The sequence below is a fragment of the Caenorhabditis briggsae genome (assembly GCF_000004555.2).
Source record: "Caenorhabditis briggsae complete genome, chrX, whole genome shotgun sequence".
Taxonomy (NCBI): domain Eukaryota; kingdom Metazoa; phylum Nematoda; class Chromadorea; order Rhabditida; family Rhabditidae; genus Caenorhabditis; species Caenorhabditis briggsae.
In genome coordinates, this window is record NC_013491.2 from 8,722,632 (window position 1) to 8,747,074 (window position 24,443).

At 37.7% G+C, this 24,443-nt stretch overlaps 5 protein-coding genes across 5 annotated transcripts; 2 read left to right on the forward strand and 3 right to left on the reverse strand.

Moving 5' to 3' along the window:
- Positions 1-1,322: 1,322 nt before the first annotated feature.
- Positions 1,323-4,172, forward strand: CBG14241 (the record flags this gene model as incomplete). The annotated part of the gene is made up of 6 exons (XM_045239498.1): positions 1,323-1,531; positions 2,313-2,436; positions 3,028-3,135; positions 3,703-3,921; positions 3,972-4,075; positions 4,151-4,172. 6 exons carry the CDS (start codon positions 1,323-1,325, stop codon positions 4,170-4,172), a joined length of 786 nt encoding a protein of 261 aa, XP_045095370.1.
- A 343-nt stretch (positions 4,173-4,515) lies between these two features.
- Positions 4,516-5,992, reverse strand: CBG14242 (the record flags this gene model as incomplete). Its single annotated transcript, XM_002644351.1, has 6 exons — positions 4,516-4,850; positions 4,894-5,058; positions 5,105-5,222; positions 5,274-5,387; positions 5,782-5,884; positions 5,931-5,992. 6 exons carry the CDS (start codon positions 5,990-5,992, stop codon positions 4,516-4,518), a joined length of 897 nt encoding a protein of 298 aa, XP_002644397.1.
- A 767-nt stretch (positions 5,993-6,759) lies between these two features.
- Positions 6,760-10,557, reverse strand: CBG14243 (the record flags this gene model as incomplete). The annotated part of the gene is made up of 12 exons (XM_045239500.1): positions 6,760-6,861; positions 6,908-7,243; positions 7,292-7,454; positions 7,710-7,933; positions 7,978-8,060; positions 8,149-8,461; positions 8,506-8,678; positions 8,955-9,048; positions 9,219-9,467; positions 9,515-9,670; positions 10,362-10,421; positions 10,465-10,557. The coding sequence occupies 12 exons, from the start codon at positions 10,555-10,557 to the stop codon at positions 6,760-6,762; spliced, it is 2,046 nt and encodes a 681-aa protein (XP_045095371.1).
- A 2,717-nt stretch (positions 10,558-13,274) lies between these two features.
- On the reverse strand, positions 13,275-16,440 carry CBG14244 (the record flags this gene model as incomplete). The annotated part of the gene is made up of 8 exons (XM_002644353.1): positions 13,275-13,488; positions 13,742-13,823; positions 14,466-14,607; positions 14,655-15,016; positions 15,065-15,221; positions 15,278-15,633; positions 15,683-15,948; positions 16,211-16,440. The coding sequence occupies 8 exons, from the start codon at positions 16,438-16,440 to the stop codon at positions 13,275-13,277; spliced, it is 1,809 nt and encodes a 602-aa protein (XP_002644399.1).
- Positions 16,441-20,774: 4,334 nt separating this feature from the next.
- CBG14245 lies at positions 20,775-24,222 on the forward strand (the record flags this gene model as incomplete). Its single annotated transcript, XM_045239501.1, has 9 exons — positions 20,775-20,999; positions 21,627-21,725; positions 21,776-21,803; positions 21,839-21,920; positions 21,974-22,120; positions 22,192-22,338; positions 23,405-23,513; positions 23,731-23,834; positions 24,129-24,222. The coding sequence occupies 9 exons, from the start codon at positions 20,775-20,777 to the stop codon at positions 24,220-24,222; spliced, it is 1,035 nt and encodes a 344-aa protein (XP_045095372.1).
- Between the last annotated feature and the right edge of the window lie 221 nt (positions 24,223-24,443).

A 24,443-nucleotide genomic window follows, 5' to 3' on the forward strand; every position in this document is an offset into this window, starting at 1 on the left:
ATCAGCAAAAAAAGAATGGACGAAAAACCATTCGAAATGAAACGTTGGTTGATGTGTGAGTTAGTAATTTGAGTATATATTTTGGGAGACTAAAACTTGAAGGAGAAATCTAAAATACTGAAAAAAAAACAAACCAGCGCTTGAAGAGCCTGCCGACATTGTTGAAGTAAACCTGCTCGGTGTTTTTGAGTACACCAGACAGCAAAGATGATATCAATAATTACTGAAAATTTGAAAACATGCTTTAGTTGAAGTTTTTTTTTAACATTAACAAAGAAACCTTAATACCTTGTGAACCATGATTTCAATGGAAATTTTAGAATAGGTCTAGGGTAGCCTACCTAGACACCTCTGAAAATATCAAATTCGCTCACCAGTTTCAGCCCATATTCATTTTCAAAAATTGCGTTTTTCAAAGATGATTGTCACAGCTTTTAATATGTTTCAAAACTTGAAATTTTGTTGTTGAAAGAAATTTTATATTTCAGACAGTCTGTCGTAAATTGTTTCTTTTTTAATTTCCAAATAAATCTTTAATTTTCGAAATAATCCCAAACAAGTGGAAAAATTCGACAATTCAAAATTGAAAATTTTCAAAGGAAAATGTCTGAAAAATGAACTTTGATCTAATTCTGAGTATACCATAAGAAATATTTTGTTTAAAACGTCTTAGAAGTTGAGAGAGTCGCTTTTGAAAATCGCTGTTTTGCACTGAAAACGAGATGTTTTGTGCCAAAACTTATATAACTCGGCTGGAACTGGCGAGCGGATTCTAATGCTTCATAAATGTCGAGATAGGCTCTTCTTAACCAATTCTGAAATTTGAATCAAAATCTAACTTTACAAATCTTGTTGAAATTTTCTGTAAAAGGGAAAATGTGGCTTGTGAGACAAAAAAGCTCTGAGAGCGTTTCTAGGAAACTGAATGAGGAGAAGAAAAAATGGCTCGCGTGTACCTCGCATCGAACTTGTATCTAGCCATAAATTTGTCTTTGAAAGCCAACAAAAATGAATTGTGGCAGATTTTGTGTTTTTTTTTTCAAAACAATTTTTCAGGTTCGATATTTTGTCGAAAAAAAATTTGCACAAACCCTTCTTTCCAGATTTGCATATCAAAAAACCCTTTTTTATTCCATATAGATCTATGGTTTCCTATTTGCATCTTCTTCTTTTTTTTCTCAGGAGAATTTCTTCTCTCCTGAAGCTCCCACTCAGAGATACCGCGGATCTTTATGTTGCTCTTTCTCATCCTCGGTCTCTCTCAATTTTTTAGCAGCGGCCGTTGCTTCTTCTCTTCGAGAGACACGAAGTACAGTGTAAAAATGCCAACGTTGTGTCCCAGTTTCTTTTCACAATCTTTTTCGTCCCCCCCCCCCCCACCACTAGTTGAGCACCCGCTCTATTTTTTCACTTCTGCATTCTTCATTATTGCAGACGATCGAAATATGGAATTGCTCACCTCACCGTCGTTCCACCATATCTCGCCACTCACCCGTTCTAGGAGCGATGTTCGTTCATCTGCAATGAAAAGGTAAGGAGAAAGGGTCAATGATCAAAAGTTATAGAGTTCGGAGATAAGGAGTTTGGGAATGACGAAGTCTTTATAGTATAGTGTAGTCAGGGGTAGTTATATTTTTAATAAAAATTTGAACTAACCAATTAAACGAAAGACTAAAGACACATGTGGTTTGATGGTCAATCGGTAAGAGTTCATAACTGAAAACATGAATCTAGAAACGTTGATTAGGATCTGGGGACGTATTTTCATGCGAACTATAAAAGGGATTATTCTCAAGTTAATTGAATAGGTTATTCAGTTAATTAAATAACTGTGAAAAATGCTACTTCCGAGCTATCCACTTGAAACAAAGCTCAAAAATGATGAAATTACAGTAAATCTGTGATCACGAAAATAAAAAATACCTTTTTTTCCTGTAATGAAGCTCACCCAAACCATAAATTTTGAGCTAAATTATCTCGATTCCCCATATTAATGATATCTTTCACAGAAATCAATATAATTGAACACAAAGTTATCGATTCGAGCGAGCTTCTATTATAAAGATGTACGGTAGTCACTTTTGGATATTTTTACAGAATCCATAATAAAAATATTTTGTTTAAAAAATTTTCTCAAACAGATTTCTGGATTAATATCTCCAAATAGTGTTGTTGTTAACGTCTTTTAATCGTTCGAGGATTTAAGATTCTTTAACGAAATTCGGATCCTTGAAAAAACAATGTAAGTTGCATTTAAAAATGAAGCCAATTCAAAAAAAAGAGGCCAAAATAAAGCCACAATTAGAAAAAAGAGGACTACGAAAAATGTCGAATAAAAAAAAAGTGTTCCAGATCCAACTCGTTCTCCGGCGTGTCCCGCTCCACCTCGGCCAACCGATTCTCTCGTCCCGACTACGGATATGGCGGTGGCTACATGTCTCGTTCCATCAACAAATGTGGTAGGCAATCCTCTTATCTGATTGAAAGCGCGTGCTCTATCATACTCATTGTTTTCATTGGAGTCATCGGCTTCTTTTTCTGTGTTCTAGCTGTATGACACTTCTCTTTCTCTCCTTTCTTTTCCTTTCCCAAATTAACATCCAATTCTTTGCCAATAATTATTTTCTCTGGAATCTTCCATTCAGGATTTGTTTCATATGTGTCGGGTTGTTGTTGTCATCATTGCAAGTAAAGAGAGTAAACCTTGTTTTTGTTTCTGTTTTGTATTCGAATTTGCACCAAAACGAAAACACAGTGGGAATGGTCTTCCAATGAAATGCAATTTCTGTTGCTCATCGTTTTCGCCACTCATCTGCCGTCCTCAGAGAGCCTGCCAGCTGCCTGCTTCGTTTTCTCAATTCACACCCACGCTTTGTCCGTTTTTCTCGCGATTTTCTCAATTCCAAGAAAAAATGAGATGATGTAGAGATGAGAGTGAGAACATTGTTCTTGATGCATGGGACTTTACAAGATTTATAAGATTTTTATGATGAGAAAAAACAAAACACATTGCAATATTATTTCCAGGAGGATCTCTCTTCGGGAGATCTTTGGCCGCCACCGCGCTCACCAAGACTCCACCATTCCACAATGTTGGAGTTCAACGCAGCACTCCACACTACACTGACAAGTAAAGCGAAAGAAATTGAAGATGCTAATGAGAATTATTAATATTTAGGTACCCATACGTCAGATACAGCTATGGAAACACCGACACTGGACTCGGAATTTTGACTCAATCGGAATCGGTAGGCTTGATTTTCGGCCATTTTGGTCATTTTCAGGAGTCTGGAGTTTGGCTTTCAAGTTTCCAATCACTTCCAAATTTTCGAAGGGTGTAAAACTAACCTGAACTGAAAACATTGCATTCACAGAATTTTTGGAAAATTCACAGTTTTTCAGCTATCCGGCGATTTCTAAAAGAGACCTTTTTGCGATTTGTTTTTGTACTGAATTTGTGAAAGAACAGGTGCCTTTCAGAAATGGGAAAATAGCTGATAAACTGGAAAATTTCAAAAACTATTGTGAATACGTTTCAACCTAGATGTGTTTTACACAATCCATAGATCTCAATGCGATCAGAAGCATGATAGCCAAGCCCCAGATTTCTGAAAATGGTCAAAATATCCAGAAATCAACTGAAAAAATATACTGAAAAATGTCTTTGTATATCTTATTGACTGTACTCTATCAATTTTTCAGGTCTACTCGCGTCACTCTGGAATCCGTGACATTGGAACCAAACGCTGGCTCGAGGGAAAGCTCAATGCCTACAACACCTCTTTGTTCACCCGCCCGGACTACCAAAAACGTGTCGAGAAGCCGATCGCCTCGACCAGAAGCTATGTGAGATACATGCCAGTTGATGATGCTTTGGATATGTACAAGAAGAGATGTATGACCGTGGGAACTCTTTCGAAGGTAGATTACACAATCAAAAGCTGCTTGTTCTGAAAAAGTATCATTTTTAGTACTGGCTCTCTCCAGCCACCTGGGCATCTCGCCGTGAGAAGGAGCTCAACCTTTCCTCATCTCTCAGCCGCGGAAACTACTCCTACTCTAGCCGGTTCGACAGGTTTTTCTTAATTTCTCTTTTCATATTCAGGACATACATGCTCATTTATAATTAAGCATAAAAACTATTTTTCAGACTTGGCGGCCGCGTCTACTAACCTACTCACGATTCCCCATCATCGCGATCAAAACATTCACGATACGTTCTTTCTTCCTACTCCGACTCTTTTTTCAATGACGCCGACTTTTGCACTTTGTTTGATATGTAACAAAGTACGATGAGAGCAGCTCAGTTCAGTTAAATCCCATGTTTGCAATTTCAGATAATTTGTTTTGTCTGTTTGAAAAAAAATAAAATGCCAAATAATTACATTTATGAAGAGAAGAAGAGAAGAAAATTTGTCACCGTTAGTTGGGTATCAACACAAAAATGGAAACGAATCTGTTTTTGCATTTTTACAAGTTTTTTTTTCAAAGCGTGTCGGATGAAAAATTAATTATTTACAATGGTCCATTCTTAGAAGGAAGTGGTGGAGCCTCTTGATAGGCATTGTAGGCTGGTGGTTGAGCAGTGGATTGTTGCTGAATGTTATTATAGGCTGGGAGACCATTGCTTGGACCCGCTCCTTGTCCAATATTCATTCCAGGTTGCGGTGGCTGATTAGTGGGATATGGGTTGTATGGTGCTCCTGGCTGCTGTTGCTGTTGTCCAGGGTAAGCGCCAATGTTTGAATACGGAACAGTACCCACTGGTTGGAATTGCCCAGCTGGGTAGGGATTAGTTTGTCCAATTCCTGGGTATGGTGGTGGCATATCGTAGACATAAACGTTTTGTGCTGGAAAAAAATCGGTAATTTTATTTCTCTTAGAAATCCCTACCTGGTGGACGCTCTGGGAAGACATTTGTCGGAGCTTGGAATCCTTGATACGTTCCTTGCACCAAGTAGTAGGTTGGTGGAGCTGCATAGTACGTTGTGGCTGACGCCTGCTGCATATGAGCCGGAGCGTAGGCAGGTGGAGCAGCGAACGGGCGAGCACGAGATGCTGAATAGTTCCTATTATGAGATTATTATGAGATTTCGCAACTCACCCATATCGGCGGCACGAAGAAGAGCCTCTCCGAATTCGATACATCCTCCTTTCGGGAACGACAAACGCCACTCAGGACATCCTTCAAAGTTTCCTCCTGGCATCGGTGTAACCCATCCCTGAAAAGACGAATTGGTCGTGGTCACACTACAATGTGAAAGTGTACCAACCTTGAGGTAGTTTGGAGTGAGAAGCGGCTGTTCGAGTTTCACATCGCGGACCGAGTGGAATGGCATTGCGAAAGATTTGAACTCGTCCTTCTTATTGTCGTTCATGAAGATGATCTGAAAAATCAATTTTCTAGAAGCCACGGCACATATCTCGGGCGTCGCAGGCAACTTCTGGTCGAAGGTTTGTCAGATTTCGAATAAGCTAGAGCCAGTCACAGCCCAACAAACCTATGACAAGGTTCGGGCCACATATTATTCCAATTTTATTCATCATACCAAAATCAGACATGGGTCCCCTAAAAAGCCGCTTCCGACCAGAGCCTGGCCAATAACCGTCCAAAAGCCGATTCTTTAAGGTTCTCTTCTCAAAGTGAGACAAAACGCCGATATTACCACAATTCGAAGATTTGGCGATATTTTTATTACTAATTATTCACAATATGAACAACGCGCATCTTGCGAAATCAGTATTTTACCACCGCCTAATCTGCAATTTTGAAAAACTCACTCTATGCGACGTGAGGTAGAGAGCACCAGACTTTGTCGATTTGAACGCTGGAACGTTGTACTTCTCAAACTTCAGCTTTATATTTGTCGTGTAGAGGAGAATCCTAGAATCGAATTATTTTCTCTCAACTTTCAAATACAATAACTCACATTTCTCCGTTATAAATCAAAATTCCGTGTCCATCGGGAGTGTGAGACGTGTTGAGCGACATGATTTATTGCTGAAATGAAGGGAAATGAATAAATTTGGTGTGTTATAAGCAACCAGTCAACAAAAATTTATTGCGAAATCAAAAGAATCACCGAAAAAAGCGTTGGTCAAGAATGGCGTGATGGCGGTAGGGCAGCGTTTTCATATGACTCGAGGGGTGCGCTGAGTCATACACGGCCTGCATGGAGCGTCGTTTCTCCACTCTTTATGCGCCTGCGTTTCTTTGTTTTGCATTGTGCCTCGGGAGATAGAGAATAGACCAAACGAGGGCAAATAGAGTGTTTACTCAATGACGAGGGGGAAGGAGTAACGAGAGTATCGGGTAGCGATAATAATCAGGAATTGGAGAATTGGTTTATGTGATTCAAGAAAAACGAGAAAAAAGTTTTGTGCTTATATGACTCGTCATATAGTGCACTGTCTTACGTTTTCTGGAAAAAATCATTCATTGCAAACGAATTTCAATAAAAGGTATAGAGGATTAAGAGGAAATCAGAAGGCTTTTTATAATTGAAGAAAAGAAAAAAAAACAAGTCGGAATGGCATGTAAATATTTTTCGATATTTTGAACAAGAATCAAAACATTTTGCAACCACAAAAATTCTAGAAAAAAATAAAATGATTGTTTATCGAATCAAAAAAGATGGAGAATAATAAAAAGATGGATATTTTGAGGGTGATAAGCCGAACAATAAATACAAACTGAGTGAGTGAAGATTAACTGAAGACCGTTAAGAAATTTTTTTACTGAGAAAATATTTATTCTCTTTAATACAAAACTTTGTCGGCGAACACTGGAGCCTGTTCCACTTTCTGTCCCTTGTTGTGTCGGAGAATGGCAACGAGTGGGTGGACGGTTTCTTGCAAATCCTGAAATAAAACTTCAATTTCCAAAAAATTTCCAAACAATTTTTACTCTGAAAAGATTCTCCAAGGAGGCCGTTCCGTGAGTCCAGTAGAGGTTATGTTGAAGCTTTGAGATTCCAGTTGGGAGTGGCGCAAATCCAGAGTTGTTCACTTTGTAGTACTCGAGGAAGGAGATGTTGGCTTGGGTGAGCGATTTAATGGCGATGGGTTGTGGGAGGACTTCAGAATTGGTAATGATTGGGAGCACATTGGTTTTCAAGTCATCTCCAAACATTCTCTTCACATCAGCGAGTTCATAGATGAATGGCCATCCCAATTGATTCTCGTCGTGCTTCAGGACAATAGAGATCGCATCCAAACGGAAAGCTCCAGACTCCAAAAGCTCCTGGAACAAGATTTCTTGTTATTTTTCAAAGAATTCTGAGTTTACAACCTTCTCAAACCATTGCTTGATTAGCCTAGAAACAGTCTTATTTCCCATTCGGTCCTCGACTCCAGGCGTGTCAACAACAGTGACGTTGTACGGAAGAACGGTGTTGTTGAACACGTAGGCGGTGAGCCCAGTGGTGGCGTTCACATGTTCGTCCAAAACAAATCTGTAATTGAGAATGTGGAATTTTTGTTCAATGTTCGTGTATACCGTATATGCTCTTGTATCTCACCCTAAACGCGCACTTTGAGTTATATTATCTCGGCCCCCATAAAAAATCAAACAATTGTCAACTAATGAAATGTTGATATTTTTACAATCAAGATTTTATCAGTTGACAGGGTTTTGATATTTTTGAAGAAACCGATATCATAAAGCTCAAAGTGCTCGTGTAGGATGGGTTACTGAGCGTTTACAATACCTGAAATTGTTCTCCTTCTTGATGTCATACAAGAAGTTCATCATGCTAGTGATAGCAGAAGTCTTTCCAGATCCGACGGGTCCGAACAAGAGAAGAGTTTTGTCATCGTCGCTGCTTGGAGCGTCTCCTCCAATAATGACTTTGTTAATCTTATCATTCTTGGAGAAGTTTTCAACAACATAGTATTGTGGGACGATGAGCTCGTACTTTCCGCTATTGGCAATCTAGAAAACTTATAAAATATCAGGTTAGAGAACAAAACACAAACATGCTCTCCAGAAGCCTTCTGCTTGGCAGCGAGTGGACTGACACGAACTTCCTCCTCTTCGTAGATGCTAGAGTCGACGCTCTCTGAAATTAAGTTGTTTTTGAAGATCTCTTTTTGAATATAGAGAAATTCCAAGGCCCAAAAGAATTTTCTACGTCTAAACTGACTTACTGGAAGAGTGACTTGATTTTGGCTGCGGTGGAAGATGATGATGATGGTCATGATGATCATGACTGTAAGAGCGCACATGGTAACCGAGTGGCTTAGCTCCTTGTCCAATGTTGTGAACTTTAAGTGAAGCCTCACGAGCCAAATTAGCATGAGCTACTCGGTCGTTGTCAGCGCGTTGGCGTTCGACTTGGTGAGAAAGTTGAGCTTTCTTTTGACGAGCATCCTCGACTTGGCGTTGAAGATTTCTCAATTTCTGAGTTCCGCCAGTATGGAAAGAAGCCTGGGTGTGATGAGATACGACGCTTCCTGGGGACTAAATCAAACAAATAGAAAAGAAGTTGAAACTAAGACGCTTACGCTAAAAACGTGAGTGGCTTCTGGGCGCTCGTAAGCAACTTCGTTATGATGGAGGTTGATTTCCTCTCCATTGTAACGGTCATGGTCGTCGTGGACGTCGAATTGTCCGAAACGGCTCTCGGCAAACGATGCAGCACTGTCGAGGGTGTTCGAGCGATCGCGGTTGATGGGCACTGGAATTTATATACATTTTAGAAATTCAGAAATCATTTTGCAATATTTGCTAACTCGAACAAACAGCTTAGTTCTCATTATGTACCTACCCATGTGATCAATGTAAAAATAGTCGAACATTTACCAGACTGGAAGGGAAAATGTGTGTGACTAGGTGTGCATAACAAAGGTGTACACCTCGTTTTACAACTCAACACAGCTTGACTCATTCTCCCTCCACAAAAAACATCTAATGTACAGTTCTCTTTTCAATTCTTCCTTTCAGCACAACTTACCAGATCTCACTGGGTATTGATGATGAAGATTGAAATGGTCACTTTTCTCATCCTCGTAATCCGGTTGGGGCTCAGATCCATAAGCGTCGTAGTGCTATAAAACTAAAGTTAATCAAAGAAGTATGATACAAATACATGCATAAGGTTGGGAAGCGATATCGAGGTCTTGGAAAATGTCGTTTACAATGAGGCTCGCGGTTCGGGCGGCAGCGTTTCTCTGCAAGCGAGCAAAACTTACCTGATAAAACATTTCAAAACGCTTACCTTGACGGCAGAACCATTGGACACTACGCTCGAAGCATTTTGTGGGTGGTTAGCGCTGGCGTAGTTGTGTCCATGAGAGCTGACATGGGAAGTTACATGTGACGAGCTAACATGACTCGGGGCCTGGAATGGTGGCTCACTGACGATGGATTCGTGGTCTTCTCCATAAAGAGCTTCGTCTAGGTGACGGAGAGCATCGTCATGACCTCCGTTCAGATTGACAGTTGGGAGAGTCACAGCGGAGAAAATCTGGAAGAAATTGTCTGTTCTTGAAAGTTGGCCATTGGGGACCTTACCGAATCCAAAAGTGGGTCAGCAGTTGGAGTAGCGTCGTAGTAGTGAGAAATTGGGGTTGCGTTGACCGGTGGTGGTGGTGCAGACACTGCTTGTTGATGATGTTGATGGTGGCCAACAACAGTGGAGGTAGTGTTCGAGCGAACTCCATTCCCGATCTAGAAAATTTCAGATAGTGTCAATGATTTAACCATTAACAGATATTTTCAGAATTTCCCTGTTTGTACCGCATCAAAAACCCCATTAAACAACCTAAGAGGCTTGCAAGGTCGGAATCAGCTCATATTTCCCAGTTTTTCCCGCATATAGATAGACAAAACGAGTGTTACCGTAATCTATGAAACTGCTTCTGCATCTTCGAGGCCCACAATAACTAGAAAAGAATGTTGATATACGAGTTTCCAAATGCAGTCAAAGATTGATCATAAAATTTCGGTGATCCTCGTTTTGACCGTGAAAATGAAAACACAATTTTTATCTCGAAAAATGTACACATTTATTCACCATAACAGTCAACTTTAAATTCAATTTTTCCAATACTTGTATGAGATATCAAAAATTGACCAACATATGTAACGTGTTGGTGGCATTATGATTGATAATTTATCAATTGGCAAATTTTTGAAATCTTTCACAGAAATCGAAATAATCAAGCTCAAAGTTGACAGTTTGAGTGGGCTCGTATTAGAGAAAATCGGTACAAGATTTCTGTAAAGAGGTTAGCCAGTTTAGAAGAACATTAAAAAAAAGTAAGAATACCAAAAATTAAGCTTCTTCAAACTATTCAATTTTTTCACGTTTTTGAAATTTCGAAAAAAAAGTTTACGATTTTTGCCCCCAACCACTTACAGGAACTTCTCTCACAGTGGACACACTTGAGGCAGTTGTTTTACGGCTTCTACTTCCGGCCTAAACATGCTGGTGTATTTGTGTACAGTGGTTTCAGACAAACCTCGGACGACTTGAAATTGTCGCCAGTGGTCAATGTTGGAAGGTTGCTAAAAACGTCATCCAAGTTGATGCTGACAGCCCCACTTCGTGACATGTCTGAAGAGATGGAGCAGTTAAAAACAAAGAGTGAACTGTGAGAAGAACATGAAGAGCATATAAGAAAAAAATAAGAGAAGAAATAAACAAGGTTGGAAGAGTGAACAGTGTGAGTCATGGTAATTTTTGGAGACCTTTTAAATATGGAATGTTTCTTCGATCAGTTACATGACTCACTACAACTCCCACTGACACCCCATAAAATATGGAACACAAAATTTGCAAAAACAGAATGAGTCCAGTTGCTCAAAAATGGTGATTGACCGCGACGAAAGATCGGGAAAAGACAAGAGCAGAAAGTGTGTGAAAAGAAGTATTGCGGAGTTGTAATGGAGTGCAAAGTCGGCAATGGCATGAAGAGCACCACAACCAGCGGCCTCTCCTGCCAAAACTGTGCCTTATCAGCGCATGTGCCACGCATTACACCTTCTCGCGTCAGGCGCCATACGTATTGTATGCAGCTAACACAAAACCCCCACTCTCCGTACAACAGAATGAGAGTATTGGAGAGGGTGACTATATTGACGAGTAAAAAAATAGAACAAAATAAAAAATAGAGTGAACTGGAGGGATAAAAACATTGTTCTATTCGTGTGAGGCTAGCACGATGGACGAATTGCTTTTCTGTGTTTCTAGTGGTCATATTTTAAACGCGCGGGTTTAATAGTTCAATTTTAGAGGTTTACAGTAATGGGAGTTTACAACTTAATTTGAAAGAGAAGACGGCATTTTTAAAAGGTCATTTAAAAAACATCTGAGTAGATAGATACCATCTGAAAGACACCAATAATGAGGCAAACGATTCGATTTGAAACCATAAATTACGGAACTGTTGGATAGGAAATTAGTGAAAGTTTTAAAGACAGGGTAGATGTGGAATTGAGATATGGAAATTGAAGTAATTGTGTTTACAGTATGTTTTTTGTTTAATTTCGTATTTTGAGGGTCTAGTTTAGGAATTTTTGTACTGGGAGTTTTTTCTAGATTTTCCAAAAAAAAAATACTCTTCTGAATTAATATATTGAAACAAAAATGATAACAAATAATTGTTAGAAAAATTTGTCAAAAATTCAGAAGCCCAGATTTACAGTACTGGTTAAAAAACGAACAACAACGTATTTTTCATATTGTTTTCGTTCATTGTGATCATTTTCAGGACTGCAGCTCCGTTTTTAAGTTTTCGAGCACATCGAACGCTTTGAAGGGTGTAAAACAGATTTGCGTTTGAAACTTCATGTCCACAGAATATTTTGAAAATGCGTAGGTTTTTGGTTATTTGTTATGTTTTGAAAGACACCTGTTGTTTCACGTTTTCAGTTCGAAAACCGGCAAAGAAGGTTTCTTTCCGATTTTGACAATTAACTAGAAAACTAGGAACTTTAAAACATAATTGCAAAGGGCCGGGCGGGCCGGGCCGGGCCGGGCTTTTTTCAGGATTTTCAAGCCCCGGCCCGGATTTTTGGAATAAAAGTTTTCTGTATTTCAAAAAATTTTTGGGGGTTAACAGAAAAAAATGGACGATTTTTCTGAAAAGAAAAAAAATTTTCAAGATAAGAGTGTAGTTCTTTTACAAAAAAATTTGAAAAAAATTTTGAAATTTGGAAAACCCGGGCCGGGCTCTGATTTTGCAAGTATGCTTTAAAAGGGTTTGATTATTGCAAAGTTACCAATCTAGGTCTGTTTTACACCGTCCAACAATTTCAAAATGAACGGAAATTTGACAGCCGAGCTCCAGACTCCTGAAGATGAACACAAAAGCCGAGAATCAACTGAAAATTGCGTTTTTGCGTATCTAATTAACCGTTCTTGGCTCCCAGGAAAACCCACAAGCTCAAAAAATATGCGAAAAATTGAGAAAAAAATACCGTAGCGATTTCTAGAATGCAGTTCATAAAACTGTACAACTATAAAATTGTTGGCACTACTTTCAACTGATAAAAGCACGAGCTAGGCAAAACGAAGGGAAGAAAAACGATAGTGTTACATGATAAACTTTCCCTGAATATATTCAAAACTATATTCAGAATTTTTATGTTTGCTTGTAGTGGCAAACATCAAAGTTATTTGAAAAATGAAATATTGCTTTTATTGAGAAAAAGGTGAAATTCAAGTTGAACCGAGAAATTATAAAATCGAGAGTATAACATTTTTCACAATTTGATGTTTTTTGCAAAATAATAGTTTTTTGCAAAAATAATAGTTTTTTGCAAAAGTTTTTTGCAAAATAATATCTAAAGAAAAAAAACAACCCATCTAATACAAGTCTAGCAAAGAGAAGAAAACGGGAAAAAGGGTACTGGCATTGGGATGAAGGCTCTGGAAAGATGAAAAACATTTGAACAACAGATTTAAGCAAAGGAAATGTTATTGGCAAGGATACAGATGAAAGTAAGAAATTTTTAGGGCTCAATTGAAGTCAGGGAGTCTTTTTAGGTGGTTTTGAATCTGAAATACTCCAAAACAACAACGGGTCAATAATCAATGACACTGAATTTGAAAATTGAAACATAAAAATATGGATTTTTCCATTTTAAAATTGATTGACAAGAGGATAGTACCAACCGATGGTACCTGAAACCAAACGCTAGAAAATTATTAGGAAAAAAACCAAAACTTCTTTCCCAACATTCGATTTCTGGACCTGCCACGCGGCACACATATATTTTATGATAAAAGAGTCTATACGGTTGCTACTTGACAAGTCCAGTCCTCATGTCAAAGGGGCGGCACAGTTTCCGACGTGCGAGTGGTAACCACTTCCATATCGACAATTTTTCCGTTTCCATTACTGCTCGGTGGTTTAGAAACGGATCTGGCACTGGATGGGCTCTCTCTTCGTCGACGCCTTCTAACATCACGACAATGACGAGACTCCTGATCGTCTCTTGTTTCTCTGGTCCGCCTCTTCTTTGGTTTCATTGGGCAGGTCCTGTAAAAATTTTTGTTGTGTTCGGGGTTTTCCCATGTTATTACCAGTACAAATAAATGTTCTTTTCAGAAAAGGCTATCAGATGCATGTTTATGGCTTTCACTCTCTCCTTATTTCACTCTCTCACTCGATAAAACCGTAAAAACCTGAAAAGTGATGAAAGAGGTACAGTGACAACAGCAAAGTGTGCAGCAGTGTTTTTATCGCGCTTGTTAATACACATACACACAAAATGATAATTTAAGACACGTACTTGTGTGCTAAAAATCGTGAAATGTAGATGACAATTTGACAGAGAGAAATCAGGGAACCTCCGGCCCAAAGGGAAAATTGACCTGAAAAAATGATGATAAATTACGACCAAGAAAAAATTTTCAATCAGAAAAGTGGTCATAAAAGTTTGAAGATTGTTGTTCATAAGACTACTGATTACGGTACTAGCCAATAAAATATTTAGAAATCATAGTTTTCAGTTGATTTCCTGCCATTTTGAGCAAATTCAGGAGTCTGGAGCTCGGATATCAAGTTTCTGATCACTTTGAAAAATCCGGAAAATGTAAATCAGACCTAGATTAAATACTTCATGTTCACATAATTTTTTGAAAATTCCCAGCTTCTCAGCTATTTTCCGATATCTTAAATACTGAAAACTGAAAACGTGAAAAAAAACATGTGTCTTTCAGAAATCGGCGAATGACTGAAAAATAGGAATTTTCGAATGATCGTTAACGCGAAAATTCAAATCCAAGTCTATTTTACACCTTGCAAGTTTTCGATGTGATCGGAAACATGGCAGCCAAGCTCCAGATTCCTGAAAACAGCCAAAATCCCGGAAATAAGATGGAAGGTACGTTTTCGTATATCTCAATGACCGGTAATGTAACAATCTAGAATTTCCATCGATCTAGTTTTTCTATTTTTCAGAATTGTGGTTTCACAGGTGCAACATACTCTCAAAATTTCAAAAACAAATTCACCTCCAATTTGAGCGATAAGACTGGATAGTGGCATGGCAACAACATGTCGAATAATGGTGTAGTCCAATTGTGAATAATAAATATCTAGAATAATCCGCCGCTTCATCTTATTATACTCCTCCTCAGGGATCAGTTCTCTACTCTGAAATTTGATAGTAGTCGACTGAAAACAAAAACAAAAACAATTACCGCTTCAGATGGAATATTGGAATAGCTAACTTGTTTGTTATAGCTCCATGAGTGGCACGGCGCCTTGCAGTTTTTCTTGCAGTTGTCAACTTTTTCCTTTGGAACTTTTCCCTCATCAGTGAAAAGATGCGGGAAGAAGCAGTGATAGAGTTGTGTGGCAGTACAAATTTTATTCGGATGGTCAGGATCGTGAGCGGCGGCGGGTGAGCATTTACAAATTTTTTGTGCATCAGAAGTCAGACATCCTTCATAACAATGGACGCGGCTGTAGTTTCCGTGTGGATCTTCTTCGCATTCGTAGCGCGGTGGATCATTCATGAATTCGAATTGAGTTCCAAGCAGAGGCATGATAGCATGGACTCCTGAAAAAAATTATTTAATGCCGGGCAACAATTTTTTGACTATAATACCAGCCGGGAGGAAAGTCAAATCGTTATCAATCCCTTGCCCACGCTCAGCCAATTTAATAATGACACCACTGTTGATCATTTGATTGATTCCAGGATGATACAATTCTTCGGGTAGATCAATAATATACCTATCTCCGTTGCCGAACCCGCTAGCTTCCTGAACAATGACCATAATCATACTCACTAGTAAATTTTCACTAGTAAGAAACTTACTTGTTTTGATCCCGGCAACCTAAAACATTTTCCAGCAGATGTCATCATCTCCGTAACATTATCACATCTTCCAGGTTCTTTGAAAAACGCTTCACAGCTCAATGAAGCCTTTTTAATAAATTCTACAAATGGCATATCCAGTCGAGCTAATAAAGCTTCTAGCTGGAAATCGAGCAGGTCAATTTTTTTCAGAATCTCCTCGGTTATGATTTGTAAATTTTTGAAGGGTAGCTCTATAGATGGAAATGAAAGTTCCAAAAATTGAGCGAGCTCAAATGACACGTTATATTGTGCAAGGAAAGTTCGGTTGAATCGATTGTACGGGCAGAATACAACATCAGGGACGTAAATTGCGGCTGAAAAAAAATGATTAAAAATGATACATTTCTAGAAGTTTTATCTCACGGGCTTCTTGTATGAAGTAAGAAACCACAATTCTCCGCGCCTGATACTCGTTTATAATCTGATGGCATCCTTGCAAAGTCATGAACAATGCCGAGACAACAATCAGGACCCAGATAATTCGGAGACGACCTGATGACGATAGCATGACATCACGTAGGCCATGGAGAGTGGATGTTTCTCGGAGAAGATACAGACTGTCGTCATTGTCGTCAAATTCATCACTCAAACTAGACACATCGGTTGGTTCTTGGGACCTTGTGGAAGCTCTGTAAAGTTTCAAATGAAAAGAGAAATCTAGTCCTATGTAGAATCTTCAGGTGAATATTTAATTTGCCCAATAGTCATACTATTATTCAAAATGTTTTTGTGAATTCAATATAAGCCAACAAAGATAGAAAACACTTACAAGAGGGGGACGTAAGTTTTTTGGGGCATCGAAGAAAATGTGAGCGCGAACACAAACTTGTGACACGCCTAGACTAACAAGGTTTGCACCACCTACCGGATATAAAATCGAAAAACACGAACCTGCTGCGGCCGGACCACCTCCGTGATAACGTCTTTTTCAAGCAGTGGTTCTCTTTTTTGAGCTTTCGAATCGCAGATTCAGCCGACTCGCTGATGGATTGACTTTGTGTGAGCGAGTTGCTCCTGACCACTGTGGCCTCCGGACGATTTCCATTCATATACATTACACAGCTAGCTTCATCGAATCTCGTCCTTCGGATTGTACTTCGTCGCTCCTGTTTCTCTTGCATGATTAGGAATATCAGACAATTTAAAGGAGAATAAAACACGACGAGAAATGTTTTTTCAGCAAGATAAATGAGCCACAATTGTGTCGAGGGCTAAATGTGAAGAGGGTTGAAGATCCATCAAATATTTGTTGTCTTCCTTTTTAGGGGTTTTTTTTTCTTGCTCTACTCAAGTATATTCAAAATGGTGGCCGAGGTCCTCGGGAGGTCAATTCATGGGATGATGCTTTGAAAAAGCAGAAAAAGGGGGAGGAGCGCGGACAAGTAGAGGTACTCCATGAAAAGAAAAACGGGAGTAGGAGAAAACGAAGACGGAGTTCACTTTCAATTATTTTCTTCTTGCATAGAGCTTCGCTCCATCTAGTAAATTATTATAATGCCACCATCTGGCCTATCTAGTTGCTTTTGTTCCGGGGGATAAGTTTGAATATACACACTCTTTTTTAATTAAGCCAAAACACATCACTTATTTTTGCGAATTTCTGGGCAACAAAAAAACATACAAACGTTGTTATCTCAATTTAAATGCCTAATAGTTTTTCTTTACACTTCAAATGACCCCATCGTGTCGAAAGATTTTTTTCGCATCTTAGAAAAGTCCCAATAATGTGACAGCTCATTGCAACTCAATGTTACACCAAGAATAGGTTTTTTCTTGTGGAATGGAGTTAAAAAGAAGAGGTTGAACTTAAAAAACATGCAAATTCAAGAATAGTATGCGTATTTTTCAGAACAGAAAAACCATGAAACAAAAAGCGGCAAAATTCCGAACAATTCAGTTAAACTGAGAGGTCCCGAGGACGCTCCGACAAAATTTGTTTATAGATTAGGCCCGGATGAATGAGAAATCAACGGTCAGTGGGAGGAAAAAAGGGGAGGGGGATAAAAAGAAAAGATAAATCAATTTTTTTCTTATTGAAAACAAATTGGATTCCTCTTCCGAGAGAAAAAGTGCAAGATGAAGAGAGATCTCATCCTTTACACTTCATGCACCAAAATGTCGGCAAGTTCAGATGTCAAAAGGTGAGAACAATTTGTCATTCGGGAGATTATTAACAAGGTGTCAAAGAGAAAAAAGAGATAAAGAAAATTGGAAAATTTGGTCCTTGTGTTTTGAGGTATGTTGAACAGGATAAAGATTTCTTTTTAAATCCAATTGAAAATTGATGAAATTCCGATTGTTAAAAATTTTTGTTAACGGGCAAAAAAACATATACGTTCTCATCAACTTCAATTTTTTTGGATTTTTTCAGCTGCTTCTTGTCACTATTTCACTTTTCAAAAAGTATATTTGTTTTCACAATTTTTTCAGAATCTTGAAAAAAGACATGACATTGCTCTTAGTCATACAATCAGCTACATGTAACATGATCTATCACCCAAAGACATGGAAATAGAAACGGAGGTCATATTGAACGTGCGAGATCATCAAAAAACAATAGTGTCAAAGTTCCATTCGGCATGAACAGCTGCCGCAAAAGATTTTAATATCTAATTTTCAATTATAAGGGATAAATGCAAAAATTGACCAAGAAAAGCATATTATCTTCAAATTTAACAGAGTCATATTATTTTTATGTTAAAAAATAACACGTCTCAAATTTCTTTGCGTTTTGTCTACCCAACCATGATAATAAGATGTAGAAGAGCTCATGTGAAAACTTCAGTTGCTAAAAACTGGATTTTCGAATGTTCCAAAGCTTTGTGAATCGACCTGATGCTTTGAAAAAAAAAATGAATACAATAATAGTAATAGAAAACTAAAAATATAGTACCTGGTAAAATTTTCAAAAAACATAAAGAGTATAAAATTGTCTCTGAAAACAGCATTATTTTGAAAAATTCGGAAACTTGGTTGGCTTCGCGCTCTTCTTCCTGTAGACTAAATTTCTACAAACGAATAGTCTATTACATAATCTCTATTTTGGTTTTGTAACTTTGAGCATTTTCACAAAAAATATGTACTCTGTATTAAGGACATCCAAATTTCAATTTTCTCAACGAAAAAACATAGAGCTTTAATTTTAAGGTTGAAAAAAACCTTTGCCTGCTTTTTCTAAGAAGAGAGCGGATTTGAAAAATAAGATATCCAATTATGAGACGACAAAAAATCGGTAAATTACTTAATACTTTTTCAAATTTGCAAAAAATTTCAAGACAATGTTTTCATCAGAAAATTACAAATGACACCAGTTTTGAAAAATAAAAACTTGAGATGGTTTAACGGAGTAGCTGGTACAAAATTTAAAAAAAAACTATCCTAAAAGCAACATAGAGGTATTTTTGAAAAAAGAACTATCGAAACCATGACGTTCAAAAGAAACTCACAAAAAATCATCTGCAGTTATTCTGACGTTTAGTAAGAAAGTTCTCGGAGAAAGGTAGTCCGAATCTATTCTCCCAGAAGGTCGGTATTTTATAGTAACCCCTCTCCATTTTCTGCACACTATCTTATACCGGACCCGATCACACTTTTTAAAAAATCTTTGAGCAGTCATAAATTTACCAGTTAATTGAGTAGTTTTTCGTACTCCACGCTAACTTTCTCTATCTGCGTTTCTTATCAGAAGTACAACGCTCATATTACAAAAAATACCAATTATCATATATCACTTCAACGAAAAAGTCGGTTTCAATCAGATAACACCTCTCAGGTCAACGCACGGACTCCCAGCCAATAATTGTGAATAATTAATGGTAGCCAATGATTTGAGGCGAGGGATAATGGGCTCCAACTCAGCACACCTGACACCCTCTCGATTCACCCACATGATAAATCGTGTGGGTCCTTGGGATGCGCGTTGACCCCCCAATCGAAGAAAAATCCTTTTTGTTGAAAGTGTAACGAAAAAGCGATTGAGAGCTAATTGCTTGGTCGCGGTTGCTCATTCCGAGGAAATTCGCTTTTTGAACGCGTTTATTGGATTTTTTCATGACCTTATTCGAAGGCTCATGCTTTTTTAACCAGGAAAACAAAAATCACCTAATTGTCATAGATCGAGTACGGAAGATAGGCCATGTTTAGAAAAATTAAAAAATTTTTTCCGGGTTCCCTTTGGTTCACTAAATATCTTTTATAACCTGGATTGGATTTTGTTCCGGGTTTTGACTTCAACGGCATTTTTTCGGGATAACATAAACTTTGTAAAAAAGAAAATAAAAAACAAGAGATCTTCTCTAAGATTTCTTAGAACATCTTATTAACCAGTATAAATTTCTCGATGCACTCAAAAACCACAATTGTCAAAACACCAATTAAATGGGAATGGAGATGTGCCTGGAGCAGTGAGAAGTGCACACGGAAGTTAGGAATATGGACGCCTACTAGTAGAAGAATCACCCACCGGGTAATTTGATTATCATAGTCTCATGGTCGGCAAAAAAATCGAACAAACGGAGAAAAGAGAAAAATGTCGCAGAGTTATGAGAAACAAATTGTGAGAAAGACTCTGTGACAAACTTGTCTGTTGGGACCAAACGTGTTCGAAATTTGAATCAAAAAGAAAAAGAAGAAAAAACGAAACGAAAGACGAGTCGAGATTTTTTCAAACAGATTAAGGTCAAATGCGTTGTGATAGAATAGAAAACAACGAACACATAGGCGAAAAATTGTTATTTCTGAAATTCAAACTGCCGTTCGCTTTTCATCGCCATAGGTTCCACGTGTAAAAAGCCAATCTAAAAAAACTAACGGTCCTCACATTCACACGCTGTTTGAAAAATATGAAGTGACCGAAGTAGGTGATAAACCGGTCCCTGGAGAAAAATCAGGAGCCTCTCCCTCAAATTTTTCGTTGAAAGAGACGACACATTTTCGGACATGTCTTGCAGAGCCCAGAATCGCAACATTTTGCTGTTTTCCCATTTTTCTTTTTTTCCTGGTGAGAAATGGATTGGTGTCTCTTAACTGTTCCGAGGGAATTGAAACTTTGAGTTCCGAGTCATTTGTCCTTTTTTGTCACCGCCAAAAAGCCAACACTGAAGCAAAGAACCGATTTGGGACTTTTCAATTTTTGTTTTTTGTTCAGCGAAAGATCAAATAAATTACTCAGAATGGTCTATGAAGATCGGTATCAACACAATAGACAATTTTATTGTGAGAGAACATGAACTAAACTATTAATCCCCACTCAAAATTCAAAACCTTTTTGGAAGAGGGGTTGCTTCACGTGGGTGAAAGATTTATCGGCCGTTTTGTCCATTCATAATTGTACCTGATCTCAATAGATCAATACCAAAAATGGGATTAAACTACTTTCAAAGAGCGTTTTGGTAACGCCCACTGGAGAATTCGGAATGAAATACTGAAATTCTTCACTACTCCCAGACCTGCAAGAATGACCCATCTAGTGCCTAGAATACTGGGCTTTGTGTTATTTGTACTAGGTGCTGCAATTCTTTTAACGGAAGTCATGCATTCTTATACTCGCTATATTAGGCAATCAGAAACATATACTGTGACAAGTGGAGATTCACAGGATCCACCGAAAAAGCAGAAACAGCTGAAAACATTTTTTAGTCTCTACCGAAATATGGATGAGATTATTGAGCAAAACACTGATGTGAGTCGAAATTATTTTTTTTTCATAACTTTTTTGACTTCTCAGTTTACTAGAACTTAGACTATTGAATCTCAAAAATTGAAACCATTCAATAAAAACATTGCAGTTTTAGGGATTTTTAGAGATGACATCAAAATCAGATAGTAGAAAATAAAAACATTTTGAAAAACGCAGAAAATTCTGAAAGCAATTTTTTCAAAATTTTTGAAATAAGCTCAATTATCTCGGCTTCAACAAGAGTTATCAAAATGTTGTCCATGAACAAAGTGTTGGTAAAATATTATGGCAAAAGTTTCATCAGTTGATAATTTTTCGAGATCTTTGACCGTTGCCAAATAATTAAATTTATATTGACAACATTCTAATATCTCTTATTGGAGCCGAGATAATTGAGCTTTATTTCAAAATGTGTGGTCTTCTGTTAGTGCATTTCTGGTGTGTAGATTGACGGCAATCACATAGCTCAGCCGGTGGCCTAGAAAATTCTTCCCCAATGAGTTTGAGTTTTCGATCAACTTTTATAGCCATAAAAAAATTAAAAATTCATTCTACTTTCCATCTTCACTTTCTCAGGCAAAAAACACTGTTTCCTTAAAATATGTTCAAATTCATTTCACTCTTTTTCAGACAATCCAACCTAGAGTTCTAAACGGATCAGCCCACGAGTTTTGCAACAACACAGATCACTGTATTCGACCGTTTATGCGCCACGAGACTAGATACAGAGTGAGAACAAAACACTACGACAAAGATCACAATAATCTTCTCAATTTAAGGTCGCGCCGGATTATAAAATGGCTCACTGTGTGTTCACAAAAGTATGTCTACAGTCATTACAGGTATTATGTGCTACTTGTACAATCGAAATTACTATTTGAAAGTTGACAAGCAGATGAACATGTCAGAGTGGGATAAAGCTGCGTGAGTTTCAAAAACAATGTCGCCGGGAGTGTATTCCTACTATAAAATTTAAGACTATGCCGAGGGGACAACACATTTCGACACTTGAAAAGTCTTCAAAAAAAGTACAATGTTAGTCAAACGGGTGGATGGAGTTATTCAATGATTACCCGCGACCCCATTGACAGATTCGTATCGGGTTATGTGGATAGATGTATAAGGTTTGTTTAAAAGTCCAAAATGCCCCCATCTTCAAACTCTTTTCTCACTTCCTTTTATTGTGTCATTGCAGAGTGGCGGAAGGGTCCAGTCCGTGCAATGGGTGCGATAAGAATATGACATGCTTCATTTTGAGCGAGTATGAGAGATTCAAAAAGCAAGCCATCAAAGGGGTTCTCACAAACACTTTTGAAGATCGACACTTTTATCCGCAAAACTGGTGAGACGAATACTAAAAGGAAGGATTCTCGTGAATTATTGAGATTCTCTTTTTTTTTTTGTTGGTGGATGATATCTACTTCACGCTTTGGGACAAAAAATGAGAGAAAGATTTAAAATGAAGGAATATAATCTAAAGAATCAAGGAACTCTAAACGGCTTCGGCTAATTCGAAAGCTCAATTATGTTAGAGAGATAGCATATAAATTCAATAGCGAAATGAACATGAGAAAATCCAGAACTCCCAAAAATAACAGAACTTCTGCGTCAGATGAAGAAAGCGGGACAAAATGTCTTTGTCTCATCAAAGTCCTATTTTTGAATAAAATCCAATTTCCTTAGTTTTCTTCCATTCAACTGAATTCAAATCAGGAAGATTTCTGGAACATCTAGTAAAGAATCTTCCTTGTTTTCTTGGATTTCAGACGAAATATGTAAAACTTGGGAAGATTTGAAACGGTGGATGAAAATTCTCAAGATTGTTTTTCAGCATTAGTCACGAAAAAGCCAAATAATCCAATTGGTTTCTAAAAGTCTCATAAGGGAACTTCAACACCTTGTCCACCCAGATTATTATTAATATTTCAGGATAGGGTAAGGATAGACAATCTAGGCACATTTGAAAATTTTAGAATCCGCTAGCTGGTTTCAGTCGAATAATGTCAGAAAATCGAAGTTTAATACATCGAGTGTAACGAAATTTGAGATTTCAGACATTAACTCAAATTCTTTTCATTTTTTCGAAGTTTTCGAACACTAGGATTCATTTGAAAATTGAAAAAAAAGCTGAGAAAATTTCTAAAATATGGTTGAAAAAATCGTCTTTGAAAACCATTGTTTAGCAAGAAAAATACTACTCTTAACTTAAAATTTTCATCGAAATCTGGGTTTTCAAGGTATTGGTACCTTGTTTGAAAAATAGAAACTCCATTTGAATTTGATTTTGAAAGTCTTAGTAATATACAAAAAACACACAATTCAAAACTTGAAAAAAGGTTCTACTGTTTTCGTAAACAATTGGAAATCATTTTCTGAACTACCGTAATTCATCTCGCATTGTTTTTCAGGAGATGTGATATTAGATCAATGAGGCACAAATACGAATTCATCCGATATTCCAGTGACCCATCTCAACAACTTATGGAGGACTTGTTCAAAATTGCCCGACGTCAAGGGGTTAGTTTCTTTAAAAGCAGCTACTCATTAAAAGCAAAATGGATTGTTTTGGAACATAAACAATCATGAAGCCACTTTTCTCTCACTAGAGTGAAACTAAGTAAAAATAACGGAAGTCTGAAAAAATAGAAATGTAGTGTGAACGGTGGGACCTATTTTTCACAAACGTTTTGCTCCCATCTGTCACAAATCTATTAGGAATTATTTGATTTTTCAGGTACCTGAAAACGAATTAGAGTTCATTGAAGATGAGCTCACCAAGAATCGAAAAACAACACATACAACTGCCTACTCGCCAGCACGAGAGTTCTATCAAAAAAGGTATTTTATGCTAAATAAGACAAAATGGGATTTCACGCAGTCCGTAGAGTTTTGACAAACTTGTGACCTAAGAAAATTCCGGAGGGGACCAGCGGAAATGAGTGGCATCTTAGAAATCACCACATTATTCTCCGCGACACGCCCACTTTTCTCGACTCTTTTTAGTGGGGGTCCAAATAGAGTGCGGTAATGGGTGATGGTGATGCACATTGGGGTGGTCTTGACCCCGCCGTCTTTTTGTGAAATTCTAGAATGTAAAACAACGAAAAAGGGCGCTTCAATTTGTTTTTGCAGATTGCGAGAAAATCCACTGTTAATGGAATATGTTGTAAGAATGTTCTACCACGACTTTGTCATCCTCAATTACCCATTTCCCGAGGGCTTCTAGAAGTATAAAAAATTTGACAACACGTTCCTGAAGTTATCAAAAGTGTCATAATTCATATCTTGTATCATTTGATCTTCAATTATCAAACTATGAACTGAATATAATACAACTTTTTTTATTGGTTTCCCATTGTGTTTTACGACATCATAGAGATTACAGACTTAACACTAAATCTCTTTTTTCGATCGTTTTGGTGGATGAGTACAACTTCAGTCATTTGT